The sequence below is a fragment of the Bison bison genome, unplaced genomic scaffold (genome assembly GCF_000754665.1).
Source record: "Bison bison bison isolate TAMUID 2011002044 unplaced genomic scaffold, Bison_UMD1.0 scf7180017864254, whole genome shotgun sequence".
Taxonomy (NCBI): domain Eukaryota; kingdom Metazoa; phylum Chordata; class Mammalia; order Artiodactyla; family Bovidae; genus Bison; species Bison bison.
In genome coordinates this window covers 6,989,152-7,007,227 of record NW_011494826.1, presented here as the reverse complement: position 1 = coordinate 7,007,227, position 18,076 = coordinate 6,989,152, and the positions used below count along the sequence as shown (strand labels likewise).

Genomic DNA, 18,076 nt, shown 5'->3' with positions numbered 1-18,076 from the left:
TCAGCTTTAGCATCATTCCTTCCAAAGAAATCCCAGGGCTGATCTCCATCATAATGGACTGGTTGGATCTCCTTGCAGTCCAAGGGACTCTCAAGAGTCTTCTCCAACACCACAGTTCAAAGGCATCAATTCTTTGGCTCTCAGCCTTCTTCACAGTCCAACTCTCACATCCATACATGACCACTGAAAAAACCATAGCCTTGACTAGACGGACCTTTATTGGCAAAGTAATGTCTCTGCTTTTGAATATGCTATCTATATTGGTCATAACTTTCCTTCCAAGGAGTAAGTGTCTTTTAATTTCATGGCTGCAGTCACCATCTGCAGTGATTTTGGAGCCCCCCCCCCAAAAAAATCTGACACTGTTTCCACTGTTTCCATTGTTTCCCGATCCATTTCCCATGAAGTGATGGGACCGGATGCCATGATCTTCGTTTTCTGAATGTTAAGCTTTAAGGCAACTTTTTCACTCTCCACTTTAACTTTCATCAAGAGGCTTTTGAGTTCCTCTTCACTTTCTGCCATAAGGGTGGTGTCATCTGCATATCTGAGGTTATTGATATTTCTCCCGGCAATCTTGATTCCAGCTTGTGCTTCTTCCAGCCCAGCGTTTCTCATGATGTACTCTGCATATAAGTTAAATAAGTAGGATGACAATATACTTGACGTACTCCTTTTCCTATTTGGAACCAGTCTATTGTTCTATGTCCAGTTCTAACTGTTGCTTCCTGACCTGCATACAGATTTCTCAAGAGGCGGGTCAGGTGGTCTGGTATTCCCGTCTCTTTCAGAATTTTCCACAGTTTATTGTGATCCACACAGTCAAAGGCTTTGGCATAGTCAATAAAGCAGAAATAGATGTTTTTCTGGAACTCTCTTGCTTTTTCCATGATCCAGCGGATGTTGGCAGTTTGATCTCTGGTTCCTCTACCTTTTCTAAAACCAGCTTGAACATCAGGAAGTTCACGGTTCATGTATTGCTGAAGCCTGGCTTGGAGAATCATTTATAAAACTGAATATTTATCTCTGAGTCTCTTTTTAGTTTGGGTTCAGGAAGTAAAGATCAGTTAATAGGTAGAACCTGACTGGTTTACTGACATAATACACTATTCAGGAGTGTTCAGAGCCTAGATGCATTTTTATGCTTGACTGCTAAAATTTGGGAGATTCATTTTTTTTTGTATCTCAAGTGGCATGAATATAACCCTGTGGCATTGTGACTTTATTTCATATGATGATCTGCTTTGATTTTACTGTCTCACTAGGTAGTGACAAACCTATTTATATAAAATTGTATGATTATATTTTGTATTAAACATACTCTAGAAGTTTTATCTTTTGGCCATTCCTCCTGGCTTCTCTGGTGGCTCAAAAAAGTGAAGAATCTGCCTGCAATGTAGGCGATCTGGGTTCACCTCCTAGGTTGGAAAGATCCACTGGAGAACGGAATGGGAACCCACTCCAGTATTCTTGCCTGGAGAATCCCATGGACAGAGGAGCCTGGCAGGCTGCAATCCTTAGTGTCACAAAGAGTCAGACACAACTGAGTGACTAAACTTTCTTTCCTGGCATGTGAGATCTTAGTTTCCCGACCAGGGTTCGAACCTGTGTCCCCTGCATTGGAAGCATGGAGCCTTAACCACTGGAATGCCAGAGAAGTCCCAGACTGGGAGTTTTATTAGGAAAATCAAATGACTTAACAGTGTCATTGAATTTCACTGCCATTTGAGAAGGTTGAAATGTAGTGATTAATGATAAAACAGAAGCCATTTATCTTAATATATCAATAAGTTCAGAAACAAATTTGAAGCACAAAACTTTCTGGTAAAACTAGAGAATTTTTATTTATATCATTCTTTGCAGGATTTGGAGCACAAGTTGAAAGAAGCTGATGAAATGCACACATTGTTACAACTAGAGTGTGAAAAATACAAATCCGTCCTTGCAGAAACAGTAGGAAATGATTTTTAATCTACATTTTAAAATAATTATTAATTTATTACTTAGTGGCTTAAGTAGTTTATCTTTGTATTAGAACGTGAATTTTTCAGAACAACTATACTGTGTTCATAGGAAGGAATTTTACAGAAGCTACAGAGAAGTGTGGAACAAGAAGAGAATAAATGGAAAGTTAAGGTTGATGAATCACAGAAGACTATTAAACAGGTATTTAAAGAAAGCTTAGTGAAAAAAATAAGTAAGAATTGTGTGAACTATTGGAAAAAAACAAAATCCAAACAAACTGGCAGTTCTCAACGTGGGGGTTCTGGATCAGCAGCATCAGTATCTCATGGGAACTTGTTAGACATGCTTTTAGGCCCCACCCATAGCTTACTGGGGGGTGAAACTCTGGGGCCAACACAGAGTTTCAAAGAGCACCCCCCCACCCCCCCGCAATGATACAGTGTTTTAAAGAGTTTTAAAAACACTGTTTTAAAGAGCCCTGCCTCACCACCCCACCCCCCACCCACCCCCGCCCTGCTATGATAACAGAATGTAAAGCGGTGTTGAAGAACCACAATGCGATAACATAAGGCAAATAATTTGGTGTTCACAATGTTTTCAAACACTGATTTGTGACTCATGATATAGTATTCAAGAAATAGTAAGACCTTCTTCTGTTCATGGGACCTGAATGTTGTTAATGTAGTCTTAGTTTTTCTTCTATTTACAGTTTTCCTTCCATATCCATCAGGAAAGTGGTTTCAGAATCTTCAAAGATGCCCAAATCTGGTATCTTGAATGCTCATATAAAATGAATAGTAGTACTTGGGTGTGGTAAAGAGTGCCGTCTCTTGCTCACTTGTTTTCCTGGGCCAACCTGTGCAGAATCTAGAATTGTTGATGGTATTCTGTAATAATACATTTGGGGATTGATGAAGCTGATTATCAGTTAATTGTTAAAAAATTAAGCACTTTAGCTGGACCTCATATAATGTCATGCAAATGAGGTAGTTTTGATCACAGTTTAAATTAAGTTATATGTGACACTCTCATTTTTAAGGGCTTTTAAAATTAAGTTATGGCTTTAAATGAGATACATTAAAAAAAAAAAACACCTCTGGGGACACAGTTTTTGAGGGGGTAGCCTACTGTTTTCTCCCTTTGCCTGGTAAAGAAAGTCACTCTTTCTCCTTCCAAAAAAAAAAAAAAAAAAAACCACCTCCGAAGTACCTAATTGATTAAAATTCTACAAGATAGAAAAGCCTTTGTATCATTGGTGGTTTGACTTAGTCTTATAATTATTTCACATTTCAGATGCAGTTGTCATTCACATCTTTGGAGCAAGAGCTAGATCGGTTAAGAAGAGAAAATAAAGATACTGAAAATGTATGTTATCTCATTGTTTGATTTGTAACCTATGGCCTCATTTTTAGCATTAAGGCTGTGTTTTAAGATTTCTTTTATCTAATGATGTGGTTATACTTTTATTGAGATGGTATAGTTTTGGATTCAGTAAGTCTTGTAACTTTTCATTGTAGGGAAGTATCTTAAATTTGTTTCTTAACTTTTCCTTCTTTGTTTCATTGCTAGCTGAGAAGAGAACGAGAGCATTTGGAAATGGAGCTAGAGAAGGCAGAAATGGAACGATCTACCTATGTTACAGAAGTCAGAGAGGTACTTAAAATAGAATTTTTTCAACTTTGCTTCTCAGGTGAAGTTAAATTTATAACAGAATGATAAAATATTTCAGTGTAAGTTGTTTGTGGCAGAGCTTCCAAGTAGCATACAAACATGGGATATCATAAGGAGATCAATCTTAAACTCTAAACTTCATTGCAGCTGAAAGATCTGTTGACTGAATTGCAGAAAAAACTTGATGATTCATATTCTGAAGCAGTAAGACAGAATGAAGAGCTAAATTTGGTAAGAAGCTTGTTCTCCACTGTGTATCAAGTAGGCTCTGAAAACACTTGTGTTGACATGTGGAGAAGCCATCCAAACCTTTCTCCTTGCTAACACCCTTAGCTTGGCATTTTTAAAGTTTAAGATAATCTTCATATTCTGATGATTCAAGATGGTCTGTCTTTTCTTGATTTCTAAGATGATCCTTCTTTTCTTAGCTCCTAACAATGGCATGTGTGGCTTGCAACTCTTTTTCAAAAAAGTTTTCTGTGTTTTATAAAACCAAATTTCTTCAACAGCATTATTTTCAGTGAATAAAGACATTAAACAAGCAACGTAAACACTGGCTGCATTGTAAAGTTTCTCAGAATTACCATAGTTAACTGGGCCTCTTATATTCTAAGATGGAAGGAGATTAGTGAAGGTGGAAGATACATACTCTTCTTTCAAGGGCAGTGATCCAATCTAGCTTCTTATTTTAACTGGCATTTCTGTACATTATATATAAGGCAAAGCTTATGGAATTCTTTACCATCATCATATCATTCAGAGCATAATAATTTTAAAACTACAGTCTCAGAGTTAGCTAAATGTTGTATAAAGACATAGAGTACACTGTATTCCCATTCTTAAATTTTCTGGAAATTTACACTGACAGGCTTATTTGTTACATAAACATGACTATCTTATTGTATGTTTCAAACAATAGTCATTATGTCTGTCTGTGACTTTTAAAAATTAAAAATGTTACTAGATTTTTAAAAAGTACCTGAATGAACTCTAGTACAATTGCAATAAGCTGATTGTCTCCTTACTATAAGTTGGTGCTGCCAAATTTGGAATTTTCTTTTTAGTATTGCTGTATACCGAAGAAAATTTCTTAACTCGTTCATGTTAAGCAGTGTTACAGCAGTGATCCATGGGAATCAATTTTCAGAGTAGGGCTGTCTATGAAATGCACACATCAAGTCCCCACCCTGACCCCCTGTCCATACACACACCCCTTTCTAGTTTTAAAATAAAATTTACCTTCATTTTACCTGAATTGAATCATTCCCACTGCAATGTAGGATTAATTTTAGGTACACTGGCTATATATTGCACAGATTGGTACTGTGGTATGCTACAGCTTTAAGGGATATGCTTATCCTATAATGTGGTTTTAAAAAATCCATTTCTAACTACAGTTGTTGGAGATTTTACGTTTAACTTTGGTGCTTCATGGCTGACTCCAATAGTAGCTTCAAACCCAAGGATTATGTTGAGTCTCCATTTAGCCTGGTGCTCTCTTTGTATATTTTGACCCTTCTGTCAAAAGGTCATTTTGAACAGTATTAAATTTTTTTTGCCTTGAGTTTGCAGTCTTCATTTTAATCTTTCTGTTTGTCTTTTGCTCAGGGTAACTTCCACATTTTAAGATATATTAAAGTAATTTTGTTTTTGCTTATACATTGTATGTTCCTGGGCCAAAGGAATAACCTCTCTGATGTATGAAATCAGAGTTAAATAAAGGAGCGAAAACTGAAGGATTTGGAAAGAGTTTGCAAAATCAGATTTGCAAATGTCATGTCTTGCGTGCACTGATTGTTTCTACATGTTTGAAATGCTAGTGTCTTATATTTTCCCCTTTGGGGTTTCCAGAACTGTTTGGAATGCTTTGCTTATGGGTAAGAGACATAATCAATTAATTTGATGAGTTTAATTAAAAAAGTTATTTTTGTCAGTCCATTTCCTTCATTCATAATTATTCAGAATACTGAGAGAAGAGGCAGTATGTATTGACACTGGAGTTTAATACAACTTTATAACTTTTAACAAGTTGGTTGAGATGTATATGTTAAGATGTTTCTTGTTGGTATAGTTAAGTCATTGTGGTCTTGCACTCATTTCTCTAGTGACATCTTAAATGATGAACAACATTTAAATTTTTGAAGATTTCATTTTACTGGATTTTTGAAGATTTCATTTTCTGTTCAGTGTTTTTAAAAATATTACATAATTCTTAACTATATAGGTTAAGAAAACCTTTAAACAATTAGTAAACTTTATTACTTGCCTTTTAATTTGAAATAAATGTGGGCAAATAGGCTTTATGAATAGTGAATAATACTTAAAATAGCTGTGACATAAACCTAGACAGTGTATTACAAAGCACAGACATCACTTTTCCAACAAAGGTCCAGATAGTCAAAGCTATGGTTTTTCCAGCAGTCATATATGGATGTGAGAATTGGACCATAAAGAAGGCTGAGCGCTGCTAAGAATTGATGCTTTTGAATTGTGGTTTTGGAGAAGACTCTTGAGAGTCCCTTGGACTGCAAGGAGAGCAAACCAGTCAATTCTAAAGGAAATCAGTCCTGAATATTCATTGGAAAGACTGATGTTGAAGCTGAAGCTCCAGTACTTTGGCCATTTGGTGTGAAGAGCCGACTTATTGGAAAAGACCCTGATGCTGGGAAAGATGGAGGGCAGAAGGATAAGGGGCCGACAGAGAATGAAACGGTTGGATGGCATCACTCATGAGTTTGAGCAAGCTCTGGGAGATAGTGAAGGACAGGAGAGCCTGGTGTGCTGCAGTCCATGGGGTCCCAAAGACTTGGACACGACTTAAGTGACTGAACAACAACAGTACTTAAAATAGTAACACTCTACTGTAATTTTATGGTTTTGTTTTTATATCTGCAGTTTTTTAAACTCTAGTTTGTTACTGTAGCTTTTCTTAAGTTTAGCTTTACAGATTGGAATCTCCACTGCTTACAGCTTTTCTATACATCTGATGCAGCATATTGGCTAATCCACTGTGCATAATAACTGTTAGCGATCCCATTCTTTCTCATTCATTCTTCAGTCCTAGGGATCTCAGCGTAATCAAAGAAGGATGTGAATTAAATTAATTGTGGTGTTCCTTTATTTTTACAGTTAAAGAAACAGTTAAATGAAACACATGCAAAACTTAGAACTGAACAAAGTGAAAGACAGAAAGTAGCTGGTGACTTGCATAAGGTAAGACGCTGCTTGTCCTGAAGATGCCGTATCATTATAATGTATTGTACTTTGAGTCTTAAGCTGACATACTGCTAATTTCTGATTTATTCTTTTGCATCATCCCATTAATTTGTTCTTAAATTTAAGCTGTTTGCTACATAGTTAGATATTTGGAACTAGACTTTTTGGCTTGTTTTTCCATTTTTCATAATTTGCTTTTCATCATATTTATATAATTAATTGCTTTGTAAAGTACAGATTACATTTTGAATTCAATTGATATTACTCTTTAAAAATTTGGTTACATTCATATATTTTTTATTGGGATTTGCTTATATAGTCATTTACAAAGTATATTTCTTTGGATCTTCTTGCTTCCTTGGTGGTTCAAACGGTAAAGAATCCGCCTGCAATGCAGGAGACCTGTGTTTGAATCCTGGGTTGGGAAGATCCCCTGGAGAAGGGAATGGCTACATACTCCAGTATTCTTGCCTGGAGAATTCCATGGGCAGAGGAGCCTAGCAGTCCACAGTCCATGGGGTCGCAAAGAGTCAGACATGACTGAGCGACTTTCACCTCACCTCATCTCATGTGTCTAAAAGAAGTGTAGATCTCTGCTGTTTCAGAAATTTATTCCTTTATTTCTTTGTAGAAGTATGTTTCTCTTAATCTCACATAGATGGGTGATATTTAGGATTACGTTTTTTATTCTTTGTGTTAGTTTGACAAGTTATTTGTAATTCTGCTGAGATTTTTAATAGTGTAATTTGTATATGCTTCTATCAGAGCTGCTTTCAAGCTATGATTGTGTTTATAGGAGATACAGTCAGCAAAACAAATATGTCACTTTCTGAAAGATTGAAGGAAATATTTCTGTTGGTTCTATATGATTATAGCTTATAATTATTATGCAAAAGTCTAGGACTCTAGAGTTGGTTCATATTTCTTTGATGTTGTGGCCAGTAGAGAAAATGTGAACTTAAGTTTTGGAGCTCTGACTTAGATATATATATAATACGTTGTCAAAACTGAGCAATCTGATTTACTTTGATACTTGATTTTAGTGTTTGACACTGGACAAACTAATAAAACATGCAGCTTTAGCCTAACAATTTATTTTCTCAGAAGGTGCTTTAAAGATACTAAACAGGTGCTCAAAGATATGGATATGCCATGTTGTTTGGCATAAAATGGCAATAATAGTTGGTAGTGAACTGCCCCATATCTATATAATAGAAATATTGTGTAACTCGTGATTGGAAATGCATATAAATATTTACTGACATGTAAAAAGATAACAAAATTTTTCATGAAGTAATGTGTATGTTAAAAGCCCACGTACAGAACATTTTCTACCAGTCTTCCATTAGGACGTATATGCACTGACAAGGGATTCACACCAGGAATCAACAAACTCAAAAGTTTTAGGATTTACTGCCCACCTATAGTTTCTTTCACATACTCTTTGTTAATATGACTCTTTAAAAATGTAAAAACCATTCTTAGCTTATAAACTGTACAAAGACAGAGTGTGGCTAGATTTGGCCAGCCTCTGATCTAGACTAATATCACTGATGTGATCTTGATCTAACCTAAATACCACTGAGGTTATTTCTGCTTTTAATTTCTTTATACATTTCCTTCATTGTTTGTGAGCATGTGTTTTTATAATCTGGTAGGGGAGACAGCTATTTGATTTTGGATAAAAAACTTGAACAGGTTGACTTTTATGTTGTATTGTGAGAAGAGCTTTAGTTTTACACAAAATATGTAAGGAAATCACTCATTTTTTCATATATATATATATATATAGTTATCTGTCAATTGTAGTATTGATAGGCTCTATATTGCTTTCCTTACAGGCTCAACAGTCACTAGATCTTATCCAGTCAAAAATAGTAAAAGCTGCTGGAGACACTACTGTTATTGAGAATAGTGATGTTTCCCAAGAAACGGTATGCATTTTCTTTAGGTCAAATCTCTGAGCTAATTACCTTATAAATTATGTGAAGAATGAAAAATCTACAAGGTCCATCTCTGAAAAAATGCCTTTGTAATATGCTTCCATCAATTTTGTTGCATTCTTAACTCAAGGTCATCTTTTCTTTGAGGTATCTTATCTGAAATTCTGTGTTTTTATTAATGTTTGTTTTCACTTTAGCTTGGTGAGATATTACATTAATGTTTAGGTTTGAGTTGGGAGGTATTATGGTATACTACTTATGACTGTAGACTCTGCTCCTTGCATTTGAATCCTGATTCTGTTGTTCAGTAGCTGTGTGACTGACTTAGGGGAAACTCTTTAGCCTCTCTGGGTTTCAGCTGCTCCATAAAAGGTAATGATGATAGTACATATTTTGTAGGATTGTTGCAGGGAATAAATGAATTACTATATAAAAGACTTAGAATAGTGGGTAACCCAACAATGCCTCAACTTTTGTAAGAGCTCAATATATGTTTGTTTTTTTTCTGTTGTTGTGAGTGTATTCTCCTTTGGCTCTTTGTACACTTTTTTTATGACAGCAGAAAAATATTTTTGTCTGATATTCATAGTTTCTTTATTTTTCCCTGTGTAGCCTAGTGACAGCATTTATATAACATTAAACTTGCTTAGGTGCAGACTATCTTGCACTGCGAGGTAGCAAATACTATGCTCTATGTGGTTTTATTGTCAATTTTCATGTCATCTTTCAGATTTTTTATATCTGTGTGTGAAACAACAATAAAATATTTTCTGATTTTGGTTGCAAATGCCTTTTCCTTATGCTTAGGGTTTTTCATCTCTTTAATCTTTTTCTTAGGAGTCTTCTGAGAAGGAGACAATGTCTGTAAGTCTAAATCAGACTGTAACACAGTTACAACAGTTGCTTCAGGCAGTAAACCAACAGCTCACAAAGGAGAAAGAACACTATCAGGTATTAGGTAAGAATAACTGAAGAATTGCTGTCTGTCCGTGGATAATTGACATAGTGTGTGTGAATGTATATACAGTGTGTATTTACCATAAATATAGAAACTCTTGTTACCATAGTGGAGATTTTCCCTCTGTATCTCTCTCAAAACCTTCAACTGACAACTTTAGCTTTCTTGGAGTTTTATTTCTATCTTGTATATACTTTGATCTTGTAGTTTAGAGAAGAAAATACATACCTTTTTAAAAAAAAATACATACTTTTTTTTTTAAAGTTTATCTAAGTTTCATGATTATAGCATTATACTTGTGTACATTGCAAGGTCATAACCACCACAAGACTAATTACCATCTGTCACCGTACAGTTGACCTCCTTTTTCACTTTTGCCCACACTCCAACTCCCTTCCCCTCTGGTAACCACTAAGCTGTTCTGTTTTGTGAGTTTTTGTTTTGTCTTATTTTGTCTGTTTCATTTTCTTTAGATTCTACATACTAGTGAAATCATGTTATTTGTCTTTCTCTGACTTAGTTTATTTAGCATAATACTTCCAAGTTCTAACCATGTTGTTGCAAATGGCAGTATTTTCTTCTTTTTTTATGGCTGAGTAGTAATTCATTGTGTGTGTGCGTGTGTGTGTTTACCTTCTCTATCCATTCATTCATTAGTGGACACTTAGGTTTTTTCTATAAATCTTGGCTATTGTGAATAATGTTGCAATGAACAGAGCCGTGTATATACCCTTTTGAATTAGTATTTTCATATAGAGATACTTTTCTTCTTTGACCTTTCACATAAGATGCTGAACTGAAAAACTGTCATCACAATTTACATTGGAAGCTGGGTTTTATTTAAAGTTGCTTATGGGTAATCAAAGAAATACATTTTTTAATTCTTGAAGTGAAAATCTTGGCTGAAGATAAATAAACCATCATTAGCCAAACTATGTTTTGAAATTTTATTGCCCATATGACCTGAGAATGCATGTTGATGAATTAATTGTTGGTCCCTGGGTTTTACCTGTTTTAAGAATGACTTAAGTCACAATGCCTTGGGTAATTAAGATGTTCTGGTATGCACTGAATACTGTAGATATTCTTCTTTTGAAGCTGTTTGTTCTATAATAAGCATGCTGTCCTGGAGATCAGTGGAGTGGCCTGTGCAATGCCACGGGGCAACTTACACTGAATTCTCCCTTTCAGCACTCAAACTTGGGACTCTTAGCTTATGCAGAGGCCTCAGGATAGGTTAGTGAAAGTCGCTAAGTCATGTCCGACTCTTTGTGATCCCATGGACTATACAATCCATGGAATTTTGCAGGCCAGAATACAATTTTGTAGCCGTTCCTTTCTCCAGGGAATCTTCCCAACCCAGGGATCGAACCCAGGTCTTCTGCATTGCAGGTGGATTCTTTACCAACTGAGCCCCCAGGAAAGCCCTGGGATAGGTTGGGTGCCCTGAAAAAGTTGGGAGGGACCTCCATCTTGATTTCAGGGGCATTCTATCTCACTTGTAGATTGTCTTGCCTGCCTTTAGTACATACTCTTCTTTAAGCTGCTATTTCAGGTCAGTTACCTCTAAGAAGACTTTGCACATACACTCAACTCATTCTTCTAACTTGTCACAAGAATCATATCTCAGTCTTTTATCCTTGGTAAGCTGGCTTCTCAGTTGCCTAGAGTTACACTTCTGCCACTTTACCAGCCTCCCCTAACTGAGAAAATAACCTTGCTTCCTGTGTCCCAGGGCAGCTTTCCTTCCCACATCTTCAGTCCTGTTTTCTTCTCCACATGCTGCTTCTGTTTAGTCTTGAAAACATGCTCAAATATCTTATTTTAACTTTCTGCTTCAGGATACCATCCTAGTTTTTTTTTATTTCACTGCTTAAAAATTTTTAAAAGAAGTAACTATCCTCATAGTATCTACTTCTTTACTTACTAGTCTCTACTCTGGAGAAAGGCTTCTTTTTCTGCTATTCCAGGAACTGGATGAAATGACCTGTCATTCCATGTCATTCATTAGTGATTGCCTAATTGCTGGAGCTGATACAGGATCTTCTTTTGCGTAAAAGATACTGCAAATAGTTATGAATTCTAAATATGGTGAGGTCAGTCCATAGAAGGGTTTCATATCTGAGAACCTGCAAAATTATAAGCTGTCCTGTTACCCTTTTCCCTTAGGCCTTGTCAATAATATCTCACTAGCATCTCAAAAGTATTCTCTAGTTATTTTCTTTTTTTTTTCTCAGACGTGTGGTCTGAACCATTTTGGCTTTCCTGTTTCCACTTTGGTCTTAATCATATAAAATTTGAGCCTTACACTGATTATCAATAATAACACTTTTATTTTTCAGATTTTTTTTTTCCTGGTTTATAAAATTACAGTGTGTAATTTGTTAAAAGAAATACATATACCCTGGCAACACAACTAAAACTGAACTGTTGTTTAGCGGGAAGCTTATCTGAGTGATGACTCAGCATTCTTTTGTCAGCTGGTGAACATAAGTCCACTTTTGGCAAGTGAAAGGGTGGTTGAGTGATCAGTAGTGTACCATGCGGATTAGATGGATTGTATGAATTCAGAGGCCCACCAGCACTTGAGAACTCTCCTTGCATAGGTTCTATCCAGCACTGACAATGATTACCCCTCTGTAGGGGTCCCTTGGTTCCCACAGCTTTTCTTTATGCCTTTTAAATGTTTGTGTTATCCTTGGTTTTTTAACTTCAGCCATCATTTTTCCTCAGTGTATACTCCCTCTTGTTAACTCTTTTAAAACTATCAATACTACCAGATGATTAAATTGGAAATACAAATTTCTTAATCATCAAAATTTATAGGTTAATGCCTGATGTCAAGAATCTTCTCTTTTTCCCCCCTATTTTATTTAGGTATAGTTTATTACTTTTTTTAAAAACTGAAGTATAGTAAATTTACAATCTTGTTTTAGTTTATGGTATACAGCACACACACACACACACACACACACACACATATTTTAGTATCTTTTCCATTATAGTCAGTTCAGTTCAGTCACTCAGTCATGTCCAACTCTTTGCGACACTATGAACCATAGCACGCCAGGTCTCCCTGTCCATCACCAACTCCCAGAGTCTACCCAAACCCATGTCCGTTGAGTTGGTGATGCCATCCAGCCATCTTCATCCTCTGTCGTCCCCTTCTCCTCCTGCCCCCAATCCTTCCCAGCATCAGGGTCTTTTCCAATGAGTCAACTCTTCATATGAGGTGGCCAAAGTATTGGAGTTTCAGCTTCAGCATCAGTCCTTCCAATGAACACCCAGGACTGATCTCCTTTAGGATGGACTGGTTGGATCTCCTTGGAGTTCAAGGGGCTTTCAAGAGTCTTCTCCAACACCACAGTTCAAAAGCATCAATTTTTTGGTGCTCAGCTTTCTTCACAGTCCAGCTCTCACATCCATACATAACTACTGGAAACCATAGCCTTGACTAGACGGACCTTTGTTGGCAAAGTAATGTCTCTGCTTTTCAATATGCTGTCTAGGTTGGTCATAACTTTCCTTCCAGGGATTAAGCGTCTTTTAATTTCATGGCTGCAGTCATTGTCTGCAGTGATTTTTGAGCCCAAAGAAAGAAAATCAGCCACTGTTTCCACTGTTTCCCCATCTATTTGCCATAAAGTTCTTGCCTGGGAAATGGAAAAAGGAGCCTGGTGGGTTTTAGTCCATTGGGTTGCAGAGTCGGACATAACTCAGCAACTAAACAACAGCAATAACATATTGACTCTTTTTAGTTTTTTGAAGAACCTCAATACTGTTTTCCGTATTGGCTGAACCAATTTACATTCCCACCAGGAATCTTACTTCTTCTTATTATGTATTTCAAGTGCATGTGAATTGTTTAAGGTAATGGTGTACATTTTCAGTATGGGAAAAGCTATTTTTAAAAGGCAAAAATGAGAGAGATAATATACAGTAATTTAGTTTTCTAAATCCTAATACACAGAACTTAGCATTTCTCTGATTTGTAGGGGTAGGTGTATTTATCTTGTATCCTTAATTTGGAAAACATTAACCTTTTTTTCCTCTTGGAGATCTGCCTACTCATCTCCTATTCTTCTCTTCCCACCCCACCACCTCTCCAAAAAGAAGGCTATCATTCCCCCATGCTTTTTTAAAAGTATATATTTAGTTATTTAATGGCTGTGTTGGGTCTCAGTTGCAGCACTCTGGCTTCTGTCTAGTTGCGGATGTGGGCTTAGCTGCTCTGCAGCATTTGGGATCTTAGTTCCCAGACCAGGGATTGAACCTGTGAAGGCAAATTAGAAGGCAGATTCTTAACCACTGGACCACCAGGAATGTCTCTCCCCCATGCTTTTTAAAGTAATTTTTTTTATAGCTTTGGACTGGTAACACTAGTATTTTGTAGTATAAGTTTTTTTGTTTTTAGATATCTACTTTTTCTTATGTTGTATATTTGCCTGGTCTCTAAGTGTTCCAAGTGTATATCTGACCATACCAGAAAACTTTATTACCCTAGTGTCTTTGTTTGGCTGCTATAACAAAAATCTTATATACTGGCTTAAGCAGCTGAGATTTATTTTTCACAATTTTGGAGGCTGGGGGAGTCTCAGATCAAGGCACCAGTATATTCTGTCAGATGAGACCCACTTGCTGGTTAAAGATGGCCATCTTCTTTTCTGTCCTTACCTGGCAAGAGGGGCACTGGAGCTCTCTGGGGTTCTTCTTATAAGGGTATCAATCCCATTCATGAGTGGAGTCTCCTAAGGGCCCCATTTCCAAATACCATTACCATGGGGATTAGAATCTTAACATAGGAATTTTGAGGAAGAGGGAGACACAAACATTGAGACCAAAACACCCAGGATCCCTTACCTGGAACCTGTGTGTGGAATCATGTGGAAGAAGGATGATGGTTTTAATAGCTAACACTTTGTAAGTGTTCCTCTAAGAATGAACATGCTTCTAGCATGTGGTCATTCATTTAAATGTTCACAACAACCCAATGCAGTAGATAGGTAGGGATTGTTAATAATAATCCCTTAACATGTTTTAATTGTCATTTTACAAGAGAGCCAAAGGGGTTCTGTAAATTGCCCAAAGTCACATAGCTAGAACTAGTTGAGCTGGGATTTAAATCAAGGTGGTCTGAGCCCAGGCCCTGTGCTCTTAATCTGTACTTTTCTCCGCCCTGCTTCAAGCACTGTGTGTTCTGATCCGTGTTGGCATTGCTTTCTTTTCTCCTCATTCTATCTAACCCTCTCTTGCCAGCCTCTTCTAGTTTCTTCCTTCAGTCCTGGCTTTTTCCTGAAGTTGATATTTAGTTTGTCAATAGTGAATTGGAGAGACTTTTAAGCTATCCAGGAAAAGTGAGGTGAAACTTGGTTTATGTGTTTGTTATATATGTGCCTTCCTTACTCCCTTTAACAAATAGATTTTTTCATGATACAGTTGTCTTTTGTTTCTGAAAGAAAAAAGTTCTTTTTTGGTGTATTGAAGTATGAGAGTTAATGTTTCAGATAAAGACTAACTTCTGTTTCTATACTTTACACTTGATTGTCATATGGACCTTCATTTTCTGTAACGTGTTTACACAGCACTTCTCAGTTTAATGTAACAGTGGCCTATGTAGACTTTCTAATCGGCTGTTAATCTTGCTTCAATTATAGTATGTGATAGCCAGTGATTACTTTTAACTTTCTGATTGCTTCTTTTCACCTCAACTTTTTGAAAAATTTCACACATTGTGAAAAGTTGAAAGAATATACAACACTCAGTCACCCTTCAACTGCTTCATCTTTTTATTTGTGTATACATATTTTGTTGCTGTTAAACTATTAGAAAGTCACTTTCAGATAACATGATCTTTTATCCCTAAGCACTTAAGTATGCATCTCAAGAACAAAGATATTCTCTTATAAATCTGTAGTATCACTGTCACATCCAAAATCACACAAACAGTGATTCTATAATATCACCCCTTTTTTAAGGTGTCTCTGCTTATACCTGAAATATCTTTTTAGTTACTTTTTTCCAAACCAGGATCCAGTCAAACTTCACATGTTGCATATGGTTAAATTCTTTTAGTTTTTTTAATGACTTTTGAAGTTTAATTTCTTTGGTCATTTTATCTGACTTGGAAAGCTTCAAAAGGCCTTAGAAAATTTCTGAAACTTAAATTATTTATTCGTGGGTGGAGAGTTATAAATTTCAGTCTCTTTTCAATGCTGTTGATTTATCTTATTAGCTTTATAGTCTCTTGAGAGGAGCAGTAATACAAATGGATTCCCAATGTTGTTTTCTTAAATGTTTTCTAAATAGGGTTCAAAATCCCTACATTATTCTCAGTTTGGTCTGAGGTTTTGGCTCACATATTTTAAAATCCATCTGAAAACTTCTTCTGAATCCTGAGATTTTTCTCTTATTTCTGATTACCATTAGTATTGACTGTTCTGATTTTAGTTGAAAGGGCCGTGCTGGATCAAATGGAATATGTACCTTTGGTGTTTGATAGACGTCTTCTGACTGTCTTTTGTTTCTTTGTTTTAAAATGAATTTGTTTCTTTCTGATCTTTTGCAGAGTGAAGTAATTGGGAAGCTGTTCATTCAAGGAAAACAGAAGGCATTGTATTATATTTTGCCAAATTAAAGCCTTATTTATGTTTTCACCCTTTCTACTTTGTCAGAAACACTGAACAGAGTTTTGTCTTTTCTAATCCTTGTTAGACTACTGATTTAAAGAGAGAAAAAAGCCAACTCTGTAGACACCTTCAGAGTTTAGTTTTATAATAAAAACTGTTTGAATAATTAGACCTTTACATTCCTGAAGATAAAATAAACATGTAATCTTTTATCTTATTTTGCTCAATAAAATTGTTCAGAAGATCAAAAGTGGTAAAGACAATGTAAAATTTAACATTTTAATACTGATGTTGTACACTGTTTTACTTAACATTTTGGGGAGTAACTGCCTCTGACTTCAACTCAAGAAAACACTTTTTGTTGCTAATGTAATCGGTTTTTGTAATGGCGTCAGCAAATAAAGGGATGCTTATTATTCAAATGTGTTCTGATTTTCATTGAGCTTTAACACGTTTCATTAGCACTTCAGAGCAACATAATTTAGAGCACAGTCATTAATCGCAACTCCAGACAGGGTAGGTTTGGTGCGTGTTGCCTTCTCAGCTGGAGCTCTGGGTCTTCTCTACTACCCACTACCTGTTTTGGTCTATAACATTAGTAGTCTTCCTGTATATACTGGGCCATTCCCTATACCCCTCTCTATCAAAAAGTAAGCTCCAGGAATGCCAGAATAATCTCTCTTGTTCTTTGCTTTATCCCAAGCCCTGGGGAAGTGCCTGTTTCAACTGTGCTCAAATATTTCCGTGAGTGAATAGGTGAAATTAACTTTTATTGTTTATTTGGCCATGCTGCGCAGCTTATGGGATCTTAGTTCCCTCATCAGGGATCAAACCCTGCAGTGAAAGCACCAAGTCCTAACCTCTGGATCACTAGGGAATTCCCCAAATTCATTTCTATACCTTGAGGGTTATCTAAGGTGGTGCCTTTACCACATAGCACATGCACCAGATAGTATTTCTAATGTATGTGGATGTAAACTGAAAAGACTGCTCATGGCCTTTGGGCTACCCCAGGCCTTACTGGGCTGCTTTCAGCAAACTACTGGGAAATTGGTCTGAAGGCCAGCCAGGTACCGTCTAATCAGTATCTCTTTTCCTTTTGCCATTGCCTTTACTTCCCCAGTGGCTCAGTGGTAAAGAATCTGCCCACAATGCGGGAGCTGCAGGAGATGTGGGTTCGATCCCTGGGTTGGGAAGATCCCCTGGAGGAGGGCGTGGCAACCCACTCCAGTATTATCTCCTGGGAGATCCCATGGACAGAGAAGCCTGGCGGGCTATAGTCTATAGGGTCGCAAAAGAGTCAGAAGCGACTTAGCTTGGCATAGCATGGTGTAAAGTATTCATATCTCTGCCATCTGAAAAAAACAAATCCAGCATTTCATGTTATAATCTCTTCTTGCTATTTTTGTCCTTTCAGAGCTTATTTTCTCAGAACTGTGCAATTGTATTAAGTATGTTGATTTGGAAAAAAAAAAATTGAGGACTTGGTGTAATCTCTTATTAATTTCTGTCCCTTCCCTCAACATCCCAACCTAAGACATATTCATCTTTTTGCCTCTGAGGAGGCAAGAAGCTTGCAGTTAGGTGCAGTTGTAATTGATGGTGGTTATTAAAGTATTGAAAGTTTGATTGCTGTTGCTTTAACCAGTTTGTCCTACTTCCTTACTCCAGAATCACATAGGAAAAGCTATCACACT

At 36.6% G+C, this 18,076-nt stretch overlaps 1 protein-coding gene across 5 annotated transcripts in view; it reads left to right on the top strand.

The window, feature by feature from the left end:
- Positions 1 to 16,801, top strand: part of KTN1 (kinectin 1 (kinesin receptor)) — a 112,318-nt gene extending 95,517 nt beyond the window's left edge. For 3 of the 5 annotated variants that reach the window (XM_010847702.1, XM_010847704.1, XM_010847701.1), the window contains 9 exons: positions 1,864 to 1,953; positions 2,074 to 2,166; positions 3,259 to 3,330; positions 3,535 to 3,618; positions 3,784 to 3,867; positions 6,766 to 6,849; positions 8,694 to 8,786; positions 9,633 to 9,753; positions 16,319 to 16,801. In XM_010847702.1, the coding sequence (XP_010846004.1) occupies positions 1,864 to 1,953; positions 2,074 to 2,166; positions 3,259 to 3,330; positions 3,535 to 3,618; positions 3,784 to 3,867; positions 6,766 to 6,849; positions 8,694 to 8,786; positions 9,633 to 9,753; positions 16,319 to 16,323 (726 nt within the window). In that variant the 3' untranslated portion in view covers positions 16,324 to 16,801. The remainder of the gene's footprint in view (positions 1 to 1,863; positions 1,954 to 2,073; positions 2,167 to 3,258; positions 3,331 to 3,534; positions 3,619 to 3,783; positions 3,868 to 6,765; positions 6,850 to 8,693; positions 8,787 to 9,632; positions 9,754 to 16,318) is intronic. The other 2 variants (XM_010847705.1, XM_010847703.1) reach the window with 1 other exon arrangement.
- Positions 16,802 to 18,076: the final 1,275 nt, after the last annotated feature.